This window comes from Anopheles ziemanni, chromosome 2 (assembly GCF_943734765.1).
Source record: "Anopheles ziemanni chromosome 2, idAnoZiCoDA_A2_x.2, whole genome shotgun sequence".
Classification (NCBI taxonomy): domain Eukaryota; kingdom Metazoa; phylum Arthropoda; class Insecta; order Diptera; family Culicidae; genus Anopheles; species Anopheles ziemanni.
This window is the reverse complement of record NC_080705.1, coordinates 51,878,410-51,893,907: the sequence shown is the minus strand read 5'-3', so window position 1 is coordinate 51,893,907 and position 15,498 is coordinate 51,878,410. Positions and strand designations below refer to the sequence as shown.

The following is a 15,498-nucleotide window of genomic DNA, read 5'->3' as shown; positions in this document are numbered from 1 at the left end:
CCTATCAAACAACGGCACAGATGATTGTCTGACGCATGGCGACAATCTAGCTCACTAACCTCTGATAAGCTATCGCAATGTAAACTTTCCACAAGCCATTATTCTATTCTATTCGTGTGCACTCGTGATTAATCTGTGTTCGAGACCAAGAATAAGCACATGTTTTTGGGAGATGGATCATCCAGGTTAAAATCCATAACAATTTGAATACTTTTTTTTATTTTCAATTTTTTGTAAGGAAACCTTTTCTATGATAGAGCATACTAGAATGCAACAACAAATTGGAATCAACAGTGTGGGCTCTCGTCCTCGGTCTGGGAATTCCCAATTTAATGTGTTACTGAATTAGTTTTCTTTTAAACAATACACATTCTACTCCTATGGTACTTCCACGGAGAAAAAAGCCAAACACCATTTCCGTGCTAGGAAAATATGGCATTGATTGATTGTTCTAACTTTCATTCTTTGTTTAGGTTAACCACTTCGGTATTGTTTTGATGTTAGATATCACCATAACAATAATTCAGTTACCTAAGAACAAACAAATGGATATAAATTGTTACCTCCGATAATTGTTCCGACGTGAACTCATGATAAGCTAGATATCCTATTGGGAAGAGGCGATCGGAAGAAAAAACAATTAGAATTTTAATTGAATTTTTAATTTTAATGTTTCAATGTATTGTTTTACAAATTGAACTTTTGTAACTATCTGGAGGAAAAGATCGTGATCATTCGGCATCTAGGAAAGTTGTAACATGGATAAGCTTAATAATCGGTATTTACAATTTATATTAGTAAAGCAAACGTAAATAAGAAAAAAAAACACATTTGTATTCCACGCTAACAATAGTACGGGTTAATAGTAGACACATTTAACAGTATCGTAACGCGAAACTTAATTCGTCTACTGATATTAAAAGGAAGTAAAAATAACAACTATAATAAAAATAATATTGCATTGCTTTCGTTTTCTCCTTCAAGGCGCCGCTACCGACACGCTGCTCTTATTTAACCGTATGAAAACTTTACTACTAAGGTACTTTACGATTCTACGGGACATACAAGGGTCCCTTGCCTAATTAAATAACTTCTCCAGTATTTTTATGCAAGTAGCTTTTCTCATCGAGTTTAATCGTGCGCTGAATAGTTACAGTTTGCAGAAAAACTTGTTTGATAGATGGATTGGTGGTTTGTTTTATATAAACTTCCGTCAAACCAAAATGTGGACGTGTCTTGGGTTTTTACTTTTGCTGCCTAAACTTAACTTCCTACTCTAATAGAGTGCAAAAGATACCGATGAGTTTGATTGCGCAATTCAGACGAAATAGATGTAGGAATACAGGTAGCTCAACCAAGATGATTTCTTTTTCGGCGTACATTCTTCCGGTGTACAGTCGTTTGGTTCCGTTGTTGTCTCGCTTGGTTTGCTTTTCGTATCGATAAACAGTTGCTGACTTAATTTGGACTTTGCTCCTCCTGCTTCGAGAGCTGCATTCGTTGATCCAACCGAAGGATTATTGTTGGCTGTGAATAAGTGTTTAGGGAATAGATTAGTAATTTATTTTTGATACTAATATTAAGATATATGATTAAAAAAGTTAAAAAAGTTCCTTTTGTAGCTGTATAGAAGGCAGCATTCATATAAAAAACATATTAAATACTAAAACATAATAAGCTTGTCGTGATTTTTAAATGTACAAGGCATATTGAAAAAACACTATAGATTAACTGATTCTTTGAATTCCAATTGTTAGAAACACATGTTTTACATATCGTCGTGAAATAATGTATCATATCTTTTTTAACAGAGACCTTTTGGATTTCTTCCGCATCAATTTTGAAAGATTATATTTTTTTCTGGGTAGAAAAAGCAAGCAAGATTTTAAAAAAATAGTAGTAGCGACGCTACAACTGCTGATTGGTCATGGGCTGACCACGTTCGAGAAAAATAAATTTAAACTATAAAATTAAAATCTTCTTTGTTTTGCAATGATTAAACTAGAAAGTAGATTTTTCATTTATAATTAATTTTACACCACCTTTTCACATGATTCGACCTGACCCGAGACCTAATTTTAAGTTTTACTTGATTTTAAACAGCACATAGCGCCAAAACTTCAGTTTCTTTTCCACCACTGAAGTGAAGATTAGTAATTAATAGCCATTTGCATATAACGAATCAAAATGGAACATACGTACAGCAAAATCCGATGCCGTGTGCACAATTACAAGAGTGTCCAGCACCAATGATGCACGAAAGTCCAAGACAGTGAGCATGTAATGATCATGAGTGAAATGAGGAGAGAGAAAATTAGAATGTACTAAATATACGTATCATGGCAATCTGCAGTTAAACCTGGATAGTGACGGAAACTTATTTAATTAATTACTAGTATTGCTTGATGCTAGCAATTTTGTTTTATAAATATTCAGGAAATAACTGCTCAATGCTATAGCCACAAAAAATTGATTTTTTTAACAGTTAGTGCCTTTCTTCTATCAATTAATCTATTATTATTGATATATTATTAGTAAATCAAAGTGTTGGTCGTCAGTTAGAAAATCTCTCGAGGATCACCGAGGTATTCCCTCGATGGCGTGGGTTTCTAATAAAAGGTAAAGGGGGTAAAAATCTAATAAGCCCGTGGTAGGCTACATGATGATTAAGGAAAAAGTAGAAAAAAAGGAAGTGTATAATTTTGCGTTTATGTTACTTTCTTGATTAAATAGTATCAATTATTTTGAACTTCATCGATATAGCCCATTATTTGATCCTAAATAATGAACAAATTTGTTCTATATACTTCTCGGTATCAATTCTTTGTTAAAGCCTTGATCAAGCATGAAGATAGAATTACGTTTAAAAAGTACGAAAGAGCTTGAAGAACGTTCCTATGCTATCCCGGAATAACTGTACGATTAACAAGGGGGAACTAGAACACATTTGATGCAGACAATACTATTAACAAAAACATACAAACATGTGGAGAAGGGAATGATGGATGAATGGAAGAAAGTATACAAAGCTTTGTAAACTACCTTGCTGTAGACTAGATTCTTCCTCTTGCTTTTGTGCCTCCGTGAAATCCTCGGCACTATATCCGAGTAGCGTGTCGGGCGGATACTCAAACCCAGGATCCTTGTGTTTGTCCCAAAACTGAATAATGCGAGTTTCGTTCTGCTTTTTAGCTTTCGCATAATTCACCGTCGCCTGGTGTAGTTGCTGCAAGAAGTCGGGCATTTGCTTCTTGGCCACCCAGGTGGTAATGTACTTCGGTATCGATAGGCCAGGATTGTCAAAGTACGTCAGAACGAAGGAAACGCCAGGTTTGTTGAAGCTGGTAGTAGGTTTGATAACCATGTAGCTCCAGTACTCGTGCACACGCTGGGTATGCGCTTTCGTAGGACACTTTGGATGTTCCACGCTCTTGTTGACGATCATTATAACTCGACGGTTGCGATCAACGAAGAAGCGTCTATTGTAGACGTAGTCGCGGTTGGCAAATAACTTCTAAAATTGAAGACACATGTTTTTTGTTTATATAGCAGTGAGAGACTCATTTTGAAATATCTCCTTACCGGCCATAAAGCTTCCCAGTAGATAACGTGGCTGTTTGATCCCTTGACAGAATCCTCATCGATGACTTCCAGGTTGACTGCCGTATTGTCCCACTTTTTTCGATATTCTACATCGATCTGAACGTGGAGAAAATCTTCGGCCGTCACGTCGGGATACTCGACATACACTAAGAGTAAAACCATTGATAAAGTTACAGATTAGATCCATTCAACCCACCGCAAACCGGTAATTTTTCCGTTGAGCGTTTCGAACCTTTGTAAGCATAAAGTCCGGGCTTTATTTCCTGGCGCCAGGTTATCATGCGTTCCTGCTCAATGTACGGCTCCCAGGCAGTGTAGGCATTCTGCTCGACGGACAGCATTTCCGTTACGTTTCTCGGACAGCTGCAATAGCTTATTCCATCCACTCTGCTATCGAAAAGCCTCCGCTTTGCACATTGCTTGCAGAATATCGTTTCCGTCTGCAGACGCTCGAGAAACTGAAAATCGTCCAAATGTTCCTGCACCGAATCCAGCTCGATCCTTTCACGCTCCCAATCGAATGAAAGCAGTGCGGCCGATGAAACAATGAATCCCTTGGCGTGTCGCTGCACCTGCGGGAACAAAGTTGCAACGAAAAGACGAGAGAGAAGGGAATCAGCACCAACATGTGTGTGGGGGATGCCTCGGGTGTCTGCAAAGGCTTTTTTTATCGCTCTCTAAAAATAAACAAGATCAACCACAATCTTTTGCGAACAAAATGAACACGCAATTCGTCGATTGCGATGGGGCTAACGATACCCTGTTATCTGCTTTCGGGGCGAAGGACCAAACTGAGACGTCTGATCTGTTATGTAAACGTATCCCCGAAGGCTTACCTGACCACGGACTCGCCTCAGCAATTCACGGAGCGCCCGTTCCTCCCAAATTTTAGCGTAGTGAGCAAATATCTGCTGGCTTCGCCGTAGTTGCTGTGCAAACAGGAATTCACACTGTGTTGCCCAGAGGCGAAGTATACTGGCGGACTGGTCTTTCACATTCTTCCGAAGATATTTATTGAAATTCCGCAGCGCCGGTGAACTGTTCGGGAATAGTTTCATTGCCATGCTGTAATTTTCGCGTTGGCGATTCTTGATGGATGTGCGTTTGAGGCGGCAGTCTCTCAGTGGCTTTCGGTTTTACACTTTAATTTTGCTTTTGCACTGCTACTGGCTGCCACTGTCGGGACGAACCATTTGAACACTTGCGGTCAGGCATGAATGAGCAATTGAACGAATTAAACGTAATTATACCGCAACAAGCATGTGGAGGTGTACTATTTTACACCGGTCGTCTTCACGATACTGATATACAACCACAAACGAGACGGTGAACGATAAGGCGAATAAAAGAAGTGTGTTTATTTCATTGCCGATCGAATAGGAAATCTTGTGATGCAACCTGCGGGTTTGCAGATTATTAAAATGACAGTTGCCAAAACATATGGTTGTGCCAAGGCGCCATAGTGCAGTAGGTTGCATACACCAGTGTCAGGGGTGAACCAATCTGGAACACGTCAGGATTTTTCGCATTTCGCATTTCGCAAGTCTCATTCAGTGGATGTAGATTAAGACTATTACAAATTATAAATAATATTTCTTGAGATTGGCCTTTTGCAGATTTATTTTTTAAGTTTATCTTTGGGTCAAATTGTTAAATTTAACCTTCAGATCTACAACCGCCTACCTGGGTAAGTTTTGCCCTTTTATTTTGCAATTACTTCGAATTGAACAGCTATATCGACTCGAAATTCCTGGAATGCCTCAAGCAACATGTTCTCTATCATTCTGCCGAAAACCGACCTTTTATTTTTATTCTAAGTATTTTTTTACACCATTTTTCTATTTATACCCCTTAAATCTACAACCGCCTACCCGGGTAAGTCATACGTTTTGTACGAGAGTTTATATTTTTCTGTACCAAGACCAACCACCAGTAGGTGAAAGGAGGTGCCTCTCTGGTTTTTCTTTTTATATTTATATTGAAAACAATCCAAATTTATCTAAGACACACTTTGAAAGACTGTTTTACTCCTCGAACTCCTCGAACAATTAGTAATGAGATAAACTCGAAGACGATGTACAAATATGCAAATTATGCTACATTTTGGACCACACAGCGGCAACGAAAGCATTCTAGGTGAACTTTCATAATTTTCTACACAAAATAATTATTTTTTAATTGCAAGAAAATCATGATGCAACGGCTTGAATTAAATACAAAAGAAACTGTTATCGTTTGAAACAAAACGATCGAATTTATGTATATGAGCTAAGTTTTAAAATGTTAAGGCTTAAATATTAGTTGTAACAAAGTATAATGAAGAATTTCCTCCAGATATGCCACTGTATTTACTGAGGAACATGAACATTTCCAAAAGGTAAAATTTAATAGAAAAATATTTCTACATCTTTGAAATTTCAATTTATAGTCAAAAATGTTGAAGGCACCAAGAAGTTACTTCACCAGAAACTTAAGAAGTATAAACAAACACAATAACTTATTGAAAATGTATGGTTTACAGAGTTGGCGATTGTAGATCCATGGGATAAAATATATTTGAATGAAAAAATTACTTACTTATCGAATTTTTAATATTATTATTTGAATGGGATGTGTTAGAAAACATTCTTAAGTATCATTACTGAAAATTTCAACTCACTACGGCATCTAGAACAAAAGATATTAGCTTTGAAGCACAGCAAAATGCAAACCCCCATACAAAACGTATGGCCTACCCGGGTAGGCGGTCGTATGTTAACGTAGGTATTTTTGGTCGTAGACCTGAAGGTTAAGGAAAATGTATATCACTTAGTTAACCTGCTACATTCGTAACTATGAACACCACTGACAAATACAACTTCACACTGTAAACAAATGCGACAAGCGTCAAACATTTAACTTCTGGATAACTAGCGGCAAGCAGTAAATCAAAAACTTAAATAATTCTATTAACGAGAGTACGGTCGATCAGCAATGGATAAAGAAAATTTGGAAAAGCCGGAGAAGGAACAATCCGTGGTGGCCGAATCCAACACCGACGTAGCACTTGCTTCAGAAGATAAGAAGAATGAGGAAGTGCCAGAAAATAGCAGCGGGACAGTGGCTAGCGGAAGTGGAGCAAAACCTAAACAATCACCCATTAAAAAGGTAACCAAGAAACGAAAGCGGCAGAAAATGCCTAAAGATGTGAATGCGCCAAAACATCCTTTGACTGGTAAGTGTTGACTGGTATCATTTGTGATATTTATCTACCTTCGCTAAAATGATCTTTGATATTGTAGGCTACGTCCGCTACATGAACGAGATCAGAGAGTCGGTGCGGCAGAAGAACCCAAACTTGACGCCAATCGAAGTTACAAAAATACTGGCGGAAGAGTGGTCGAAGCTTTCGGAGGAGAAGAAAAAGCCCTACTTGGAAGCGGCCGAAGCGGATAAGGAGCGATACAACAAGGAAATTTCTGAATATAAATTAAGCAATGAAGCTAAAGCGCATGCTAAACCGAATGACACAGCGGCTAGTAAGCCTAACTTGGCTCCAAAGACACCCACTCCTACGGTACCCTATCTGAATGGGAAGGTAGAGCAAAAGGTAATTCGACGAGGAGATTATGATATTCCCATCTTCACAGAGGATTTCCTGGACCATAACAAAGTGGTCGACTCAGAATTACGTACACTGCGAAAGTCAAATATAGACTACGAGCAGCAAAATTCAGTTCTAGAAAAGCACGTAGAAAACATGGAAAATGGAGTACTCAAGTTGGAGAGTGAGACGAAAAATCTAGACGAGCGGAATGCGGTCTTAGAAAAGTATCTTTTGAAATTGAGAACTACTTTAGCCAACTCCTTGCAGGCATTACCTTTAGGTAGCGAGTGTCCAGGAGCAACGACAGAAAATATTGATCAGTATTTGGCGGATTTGCATCAAATGGCGGACTCCAGCACGCAAGGACATACATTGAACAAGGCAAAAGACATCATTCGTAAACTAGATCTCCACAACCTTACACTTTAAGCGATCTTAGAATAAGAATGTCCTAGTCCAATTGCGATGCAATGTTCTGGGCGGAATAAAGGTGTGTAATTGGAAGACTTCATGGCTTTTCTTGAGTGTTTCTAGGGTTTTATGGATTGTCGATTCCTTTCCTTTCAGTGAAATAGGACACTAAACTTGAGGTGCTAGATTTTACTCAACTGTTGCATAATGTATTTTCATTTTCACTGCCATGCTTAAGCAACGCTCACACATCTTAAGAAAAGTAGACTTCCATCTTCTCAGACTGGTATGTGCGTCTACTTCTTGCTGGGTTTGAGTGAGAAATACAGAATCAGAAGACCGATGGATGCGTAGGTAGCTTTGGCTACCTGAGAGAATGAAGAAATAATACTGATTAGTTAGGCGAAACAGATGACGAGCGAGATGTTGTTATGGACGTACATTAGCGCGGCCTCGCATGGTTTCGCCGTTGAAATAACGGGAAAGTCCGGTCAATTTGCTTTCATCACCTCCACCAGCCATTCTGAAACAGGTAAAGGAATGAATATGTATTGCTATATTTATCCAGAAATAGGAATAATGAGATGCTACTTACTTAATTTGAAGAGCGATTACGGTAGCTTACGACTGGAACAGTAAAGAAAAAGTCGGAATCGAAATGTCAAACTTCTGCGGTGCAGGTTATGTAATGTAGATTTTGTTCGTGTCGCGATTTTGTCTGTACCAAGCTAAAGACACACTAGGTTCAGTGAAGGCATTTTGGCCCATGTATGTAATTTTCGCACACTAGAAAGGAGATCAATTATTACACTGATTTCAAATAATGATGCGCCTTAACTTTTTTATAGTGTTAATATCGATCTATTCTAGTTATATACTAAATTTGGGGGCGATTGCATAAATATTTTTCGAGAAAATCGTAAAAACTACGAAGCTGTCGCTTTTTCAACAAATCATGCTGTAAGCAGATAGTTCGCCCACCTTGAGATATAAGCAACCACTGCGTAAACAATTCTGAAATAATGTTTTTCTTAAGCTTTGAGTGATTTTAGGAATTATGCAAACATTACTTGAATTTTTTGAGTACGTGAAACAATTTTATTTTCGGTGCAAAAGTGTACATGGGCCAAAATATCCTCACTGGCCTAGTTCTATTTCTGTTTTGTTTATTCGTTCAGAAAGACATTTGCCGCCTTTGACATAATGTTTTCTTTGATGTTTCGTTTCAAAAGTATCGTTTTGAACAAACAGTAACGAGTTTTGGAGATGGGAACAATATGTCCCTTGGTCGTGAACGGGTTAAAAGTCATCAATTCAGTATTTAATCATCTTGGATTGACATCTTTCGATTCAAATCCTGACTGAGATCCGGATCTCCGAATCCGAACCCCAATCCGTCATATCATGTGTATAGGAGAAAGTGGGGCAAGGTGCCCCGGAGGGGTAAGATGGACCAATATGTTTTTAGCTGAATTGAGCCGCACAATTCAAACCAATGTGGGTTATACGGGTTCAATATCGGACTGTTTACTTCAACCGCTGCATAGACTAGCCTTTCAACAAGCAACCTTGGTACTTCTCCTGTTTGTTTTAGATCGTCTTGCCCCATGTATCGTCGCATCCTTCTGCATCGTTCGGGCTATCTTGCCCCACTATAGTCAACAAAATCAAAACCAAAAGATCCTACGAAAACCTTATTTTACAAGAAATTGATAAGTTTGAAATGTTTTTTTCTCATTTTTCGTACATAACAAAGATGTTTAGGGATTCAACTATGAAAAATTAGAATGTTTTTTAATCAAACATAATCAAATAACACGCTTCTTCACGGTAATCTTTTCTTGCCTGTCATGAAAAATAAATAAAACTAGCTGGTTTATTCGATTTTACCCACATCCGAGAAGAGTAGCATTTATTTTGTTATTTTACTAACCGCGTTTGATTTTTTGCTTGCACTTCCAGCTTTACAGCCGCTACCGGCCAGCTCTGTCGTACGCTCCTCGAACTTTGTCTTGTAAGCCCGATCGTTGGCTTCTGTGCCAATACGTTCAGCTTTCGCTCCGATTCGCTCGTCTTGTTCATTGCTGAACAAGGTGACTAAACCAAGCTAAACAACTGGCGAAGGTTTAAAGAGCATCGAAGTCAAGGTGTATAGTTTTGGTATCAAACAAATAAAAAATCAAAGACCGTCGTATTGGCAGTAGAATTGACCAAATTGTGTATTTGTTAAAGATTTTTTCAAGTGATTAATGATGCGTATAAAAATTATTACTTCAATCAATTCTACTGCCATTACGACGGCCATTATTTTTTTATTTTTTTGACACCAAAACTATACACCTTGACTGTGATGCTCTATAAACCTTCGCGAGTTGTTTAGCTTGGTTTAGTCACCTTGTTCAGCAACGAACAAGACGAGCGAATCGGAGCGAAAGCTGAACGTATTGGCACAGAAGCCAACGATCGGGCTTACAAGACAAAGTTCGAGGAGCGTACGACAGAGCTGGCCGGTAGCGGCTGTATCATGGAGTGATCATGTTGAATGTTGTGAGACATTTAGATTATACCCATTATTATTTTAAGCGTGGTGGCTCAGTTTGGTTACAGAGGAATATTGATCTGTAGTTCTGGCGATTTTCGTCACTCACGAATGCTGTACACATGTAAAAACATATTTTATTATGCGAAATGATATGTTTTCTACAAAAAAGACGTTTCTCACCATTTAGTTAGTAATAATTTCTAGTTCCAATAGTGATAGTGTTACTGACGGACGATATGTTTTGTTCGTGATACCAACGGATAGAAAAATTTTACCCCTGACCGCGAGTAGAAAAACAAAGTATAAGAAAGTAGAGAAAATGGGAAATTTTATGGGACAAAATTCTTCCATCACAAGACGAGAAAAGTTAGAACAAGAAGGATGGGACAAAGAAAGAAGGAGCGAGAATGACGCAATTTAGGAAAACCCGAAATATTTGATGTTTTCCAGATGGAAAACTATGCGTGCATAGCAAGTAGGAATACAATCGTGAGCATTGAAGCCACGTGAGATCTTTTAGGAATAAGCGACAATGCATGATGTCGCAAGAGAACGAGCATGCATGCGCTCGAGAGACCAAAAAAGGTCAATTACCCTGCTGGCAGCGGTAACTCAAAATTCCGTGTCACGTCTACGTCTCTCCCGTCTCCACCCGTTTCCACCCCTCATTGGCCCATACTTTTCAAACGATGTGCAACACCGTTGATACACTCAGCAGGCCATCCTACTCCCACCTTCGACCCCGGATTTTCGTACTCGCTCTTTTGGGACTTAGTCAATTTTTCAAACCGTTTTCATTTTTGCAAAACTTAAATAAATAACGTCGATTTGATCAATGATCAATCAATTTGTCAAATTCTAAACGTATTTGTAAGACTAAACAGATTAAAAAAGTTAAAAAACATGTCCATAATGCACTTGAAATAATTTCAGCACATTTTACAACGGAAATAAACACAGAAAAGAGATTATGCGTTTGATTCCATCATTTAAATATGATTTACGTCCATATATTTGAAAATAACAATGAAAATCAAATTCACACTCCGACCAGATTTACAATGCAAAGCCAAACAGCCTACACTATTATGGGATTTGGTTGTCCCATGGACAAAGTTTATTGTGGGTGGATAAATTATTTTTTTCACCGATTTTTTATGCAATTGTTGAATAGGTGAAACCTCAACCGCGTACAAAAATACATTACCTAATTTAAAAAAAATTAGGACAGATACACATTCGTCAGACGCTATTTTTGTTCAACGATCACACTTATTTTTGGCCACCATAGTCTCAAACCCACGCTCACAGTCAAGCTGTCAGGGGAGCGTTCAGTGATGGCAGCCGCCGGGACCGCTTGGTGCGCGTCGAGCGCAGTGATAAAAAAGTGCGTAAAATAATGATGTTTTCAGTGTTATTTAGTGAACTTTACAAATAAGACTGAAGAAATTGTGCATGTGTTTCGTTTACGGCTCATATTCAGCCCAAAAATGGAAGTTGTAGTGTTGTTTACATCGCTACTCTTCCGCATGGAGAGGTACTGCTGCTGGCGGCGTCCGATCCGATCTCGCAGAATTCATCGATGGAAAACAAAACAAGATAAGTATTTCATCAATTATTGCGTATCAACATCAATAATAATTTAATTCCTCTCTATTTTCATTTCTAGGGCATCTTCCGTCGGAAGTTTGTTTTGGATCCCGATCCCGCTGCTCGGATGTGCATCAGAAGATCTTTTCGACATTGATATTCCCTAGTGTGCAAGTGTGGTGTGTAGGGTAGTGATATTCAGTGAAATTTATCATTAAAAATAGTCTTAAGCAGTGTCGTTAACGTATGATAATCCTAAATAAATATATAATGATATAAATATTACGGAACTGGCGGACTTATGTTTTTATGATGACCATCACTATACAGGGTACTCGGGGGCCGCCATTACTGACCCATGCGCATGCGCAAATTGCCCACGAGGGTATCTCAGACCCGCGCATTTCACTGTCACAATGCGCGGCAAATGCGCGCTAAATGCGCGGGGTTTACAACATTTTTACGCGTCGCGTGACATTTTCTGCCTCCAGGGTATTAACCAAAATGTTTCACACGATTGATAAACTTACGAACCCCAGCATAGCCACGCCAGCGTGACGATAACCAGACGCCCCACGCGATGAAGGGTTAAAATCTTAGCGCGATCAACGTGATCGAGCGACGAAGCGTCAAGTGGGTCGATATCGATCGACGCTGCGACCCCTCGTTTTCTCATTAGGAGAAAGTGAGACGTTTAGGAAAAAAGGACGCGTGACAGGAACAGAATACCGCGTAACTTTCTCACGATGCGCAGGGGGCAATCTGGAATTAGAGCGAGATCTTCTATCTTGTTTACACTTATTGATCAAATGTAACCGAAATAGTTTATAAGCGCTCGAAAATTTGAATAAACTAGTTATTTTCACCAGGACACCTACGAGTAAAGTACCGAAATTCTTGCTCAAGTTCTAAATCCGAAATACCCCGAAACCCTTCCAATCTTACGCTAGATTCTGCTCTGTTCAGCGGCACGTCACGCTGCAGACCGGCTTCTCGTAAGAACCTTCCTAAAAAACTTAGAGAAAATTCTGAAGGCTTCTCTCCGACGTCGGCAAGTCACGGCTCGGACGGAACTTTAGAAGATTCAATAAGTTTCCCGCTTCTGCGTGGTCCTCTCCGTTGTCGGCAAGTCACGGCTCGGACCGGTCACGCTGACAAGCATTCCCAACACTCCTTGTCCGAAAAGAGTTAAGGATAACTCGTTGGAACACCTCTCCGTTAGCGGCAAGTCACGCTGCGGACCGGGTTCCCGGTTTACCGTAACTCCAGATCGAAGTATCACACGTTGTTTGCACCGTTGTTGGCACGTCACAACACGGGCCGAACACGTTGATACCGAAATCGAAGGACCTCCAAATCCGGTGAAGATTCTCGCGTCAGAACGAGGACGCACTCAGTCGAGTTTACCTTCGCGCTCGGCTGGACAATCCGTTTCGTTACAGATAGTTTCTTTTAATTTTTAACTTATTTCCTTATTCTGGATTCTCGGGAAGACTACAGCTTCTTTCTTGGTAAACCTGGGTTCGAGACCCGCTTCCACTTATAGTCCATTCGAAAAAAAAGTATACAATACAAAGCATTATTGTCTCCTCAACACGGTGATACGGTTTTAAAACAGACAAATATAAAAGTAAAGATGATTTAAAGGTTGTAAGGTAAGGGGAGGAACTAATATCCACCTCAAGCGGAAAATATAAATTTCTCGCAGTCTATTATCCCTCAGACCTATGTAGGGGTAAATAGTGGGACTTATCATTATCATTATTTAAGGAAAATAATTTGATTTTCACAGATCGAATCTCTACCCTTTCTTCTGCTACCTAAAAATAATGAAACGACATTAAAACTCTTAGATTGATATCAAAACGACGATTTTTAAAAGCACTCTTTTTCAAGTTTTGTTTTTAATTGTGGGGCCAGCTGGCTCAGATAGTGAGGCTGGACGATTTTTTTAATAAGAGCTATTTATTGCAATTTTATACTTTTTGAGAATCTGTGAAGCTATAAAAAAGTAAACTATGTCAAGAAATTCAGTTAAATGAACTTTTAATTCCAATTTTGATGATGTATATTTTCCAATATGAAATATCTTAAATTCATAATTTGTGAGTTGTATGGGGACTTTGCCGTACTGAATAAATTTGAAAAACTTGATGTGTGTGCTTTGCACTTTTTTGTGTGTTTTTATTTTTTATTGTATTTTTAGAGCAGTTCATTCTGCCCCACATAAGCCCTGGTGAGGATGTTTTTATTTTTGTTTCCTCAACCAGAATGCAAGGATTAACAATCTAATTGCGATCAGTATACGTTAATTAACGTATTACTTAAGTAACATATTGAGGTACTTCATGAATTTATGTTTGATTGCGATATTTTACTTCAACATTTGTTATAGCTTGAGCTATTCTAGGAAAGTATTAATTTCACAACTTAAGAACAACTCCTTATAAAAAACAATAAGCGTTACACGAACATAAAACTACACAACATATGGAGTACGTAAATTTAAAAACTATCGTTTTGAAGATGTTGAAATAATGTGCGTGGGAAATTACCGTATTTTTCGAACGAACATAAAACTACACAACATATGGAGTACATAATTTTAAAAACTATCATTTTGAAGATGCTGAAATAATGTGAGTTGGAAATTAACGTATTTTTTCGTGTATAACGACCCCCTTTTAGTTCAAAAATGATCAAAGTCCGATTAGGGGGTCCTTATAGACGGGTAGTAACTTTTCGAATCGATCATAGAGTGGAGGTTAAAACACGTATGACATTGATACAACTGATGAAAATAAAAAACAACTTTCAATTTGTTTCATAAACATTGAATTTTTTTTTGTTTGGTCGTTATACACGGGGGGTCGTTATACAAGGAAAAATACGATATTTATTAACATTTTCTATTTCATCTGGTTAACCGTATTTCTCTTAGTAAGGTAAATATTTGAATTTTGTTTCTTCCACCAGAAATCGAGTTTAAAAATTAAAACAAATCTTATGTTTTCTTTTCAACATTTCTAACGTTGCTACAGTGATATACTGTATGGGGGTCCGCGACAGCCGAGCGGTAGCGCCGGTTAGAAAATCGGCCCATGAGCGCCGGGGCTCACCACCTGGACGGCGTGGGTTCGAATCCCAGCCGAGACCGGACCCTCTCCTGTACGAGAGGACTGACTATCCACGTACAACAGGGAAACAAGTCTCATAAGCCCTTAACGGGCAGGCATGACCAAGAGGTCGTTACGCCAAGAAGACAGTGATAAACTAATTCAAAATTACAGGAAAAAAATTGTCCTATTAAGTTTGTGAATTTGGCAGACTTTGGGTAGATTATCATGCAGGTTCTTAAAAAAGCTTTAATTGTGTAATGTTTCATTTTACTAAACAAGCTTTTAAATATGTGTGCTGTATACTAAGCAATAAAACGTAAATTACCAGATGCTAAGCTTTAAAATAAATGTTGGATAGAAAAGTCAACTTTGTATGCTTTGGTTTTGATTTTAATACAAGATAAGGCATGGAAAAACGACTCATTAGGTCGCGAAGGTCAGTTCGATAAGTGATTCAGAATAATTTTAACATACACATCTCACAATCATCTCACTCATCCGCCAGGGTTTCATACGAAAGGGTTTCACTAACGTCCAACACTGAACGTTGTTAAACCGTGAAGCACAATGATATACGAGTCTGGTGAAACGTTCCTGAGCTGGCACTAACTCCCCAAGTAACATTTCCAAGACCTATTAGACTTCTA

General features: G+C 38.6%; 3 protein-coding genes across 3 annotated transcripts; 1 reads left to right on the top strand and 2 right to left on the bottom strand.

The window, feature by feature from the left end:
- Window positions 1–2,042: 2,042 nt before the first annotated feature.
- On the bottom strand, window positions 2,043–4,984 carry LOC131286451 (stAR-related lipid transfer protein 7, mitochondrial). The gene is made up of 5 exons (XM_058315403.1): window positions 4,440–4,984; window positions 3,836–4,175; window positions 3,583–3,749; window positions 3,043–3,514; window positions 2,043–2,138 (listed from the first exon to the last, which is right to left on the bottom strand). The coding sequence occupies exons 1-5, from the start codon at window positions 4,665–4,667 to the stop codon at window positions 2,086–2,088; spliced, it is 1,260 nt and encodes a 419-aa protein (XP_058171386.1). The 5' UTR covers window positions 4,668–4,984; the 3' UTR covers window positions 2,043–2,085.
- Window positions 4,985–6,502: 1,518 nt separating this feature from the next.
- On the top strand, window positions 6,503–7,695 carry LOC131294945 (high mobility group protein 20A). Its single transcript, XM_058323000.1, has 2 exons — window positions 6,503–6,817; window positions 6,885–7,695. The coding sequence occupies exons 1-2, from the start codon at window positions 6,577–6,579 to the stop codon at window positions 7,616–7,618; spliced, it is 975 nt and encodes a 324-aa protein (XP_058178983.1). The 5' UTR covers window positions 6,503–6,576; the 3' UTR covers window positions 7,619–7,695.
- A 54-nt stretch (window positions 7,696–7,749) lies between these two features.
- On the bottom strand, window positions 7,750–8,122 carry LOC131281633 (ATP synthase membrane subunit K, mitochondrial-like). The gene is made up of 2 exons (XM_058310976.1): window positions 8,042–8,122; window positions 7,750–7,968 (listed from the first exon to the last, which is right to left on the bottom strand). Exons 1-2 carry the CDS (start codon window positions 8,120–8,122, stop codon window positions 7,897–7,899), a joined length of 153 nt encoding a protein of 50 aa, XP_058166959.1. The 3' UTR covers window positions 7,750–7,896.
- Between the last annotated feature and the right edge of the window lie 7,376 nt (window positions 8,123–15,498).

Coding starts and splice junctions, on each gene's coding strand:
- LOC131294945 (XM_058323000.1), top strand. CDS start 6,577: ATGGATAAAGAAAATTTGGAAAAGCCGGAGAAGGAACAATCCGTGGTG. Junction 6,818..6,884: donor GCCAAAACATCCTTTGACTG/GTAAGTGTTGAC, acceptor TTGATATTGTAG/GCTACGTCCGCTACATGAAC.
- LOC131286451 (XM_058315403.1), bottom strand. CDS start 4,667: ATGGCAATGAAACTATTCCCGAACAGTTCACCGGCGCTGCGGAATTTC. Junction 4,176..4,439: donor TGAGGCGAGTCCGTGGTCAG/GTAAGCCTTCGG, acceptor TTGTTCCCGCAG/GTGCAGCGACACGCCAAGGG. Junction 3,515..3,582: donor ACTGGGAAGCTTTATGGCCG/GTAAGGAGATAT, acceptor CTTCAATTTTAG/AAGTTATTTGCCAACCGCGA.
- LOC131281633 (XM_058310976.1), bottom strand. CDS start 8,122: ATGGCTGGTGGAGGTGATGAAAGCAAATTGACCGGACTTTCCCGTTAT. Junction 7,969..8,041: donor CCATGCGAGGCCGCGCTAAT/GTACGTCCATAA, acceptor TCATTCTCTCAG/GTAGCCAAAGCTACCTACGC.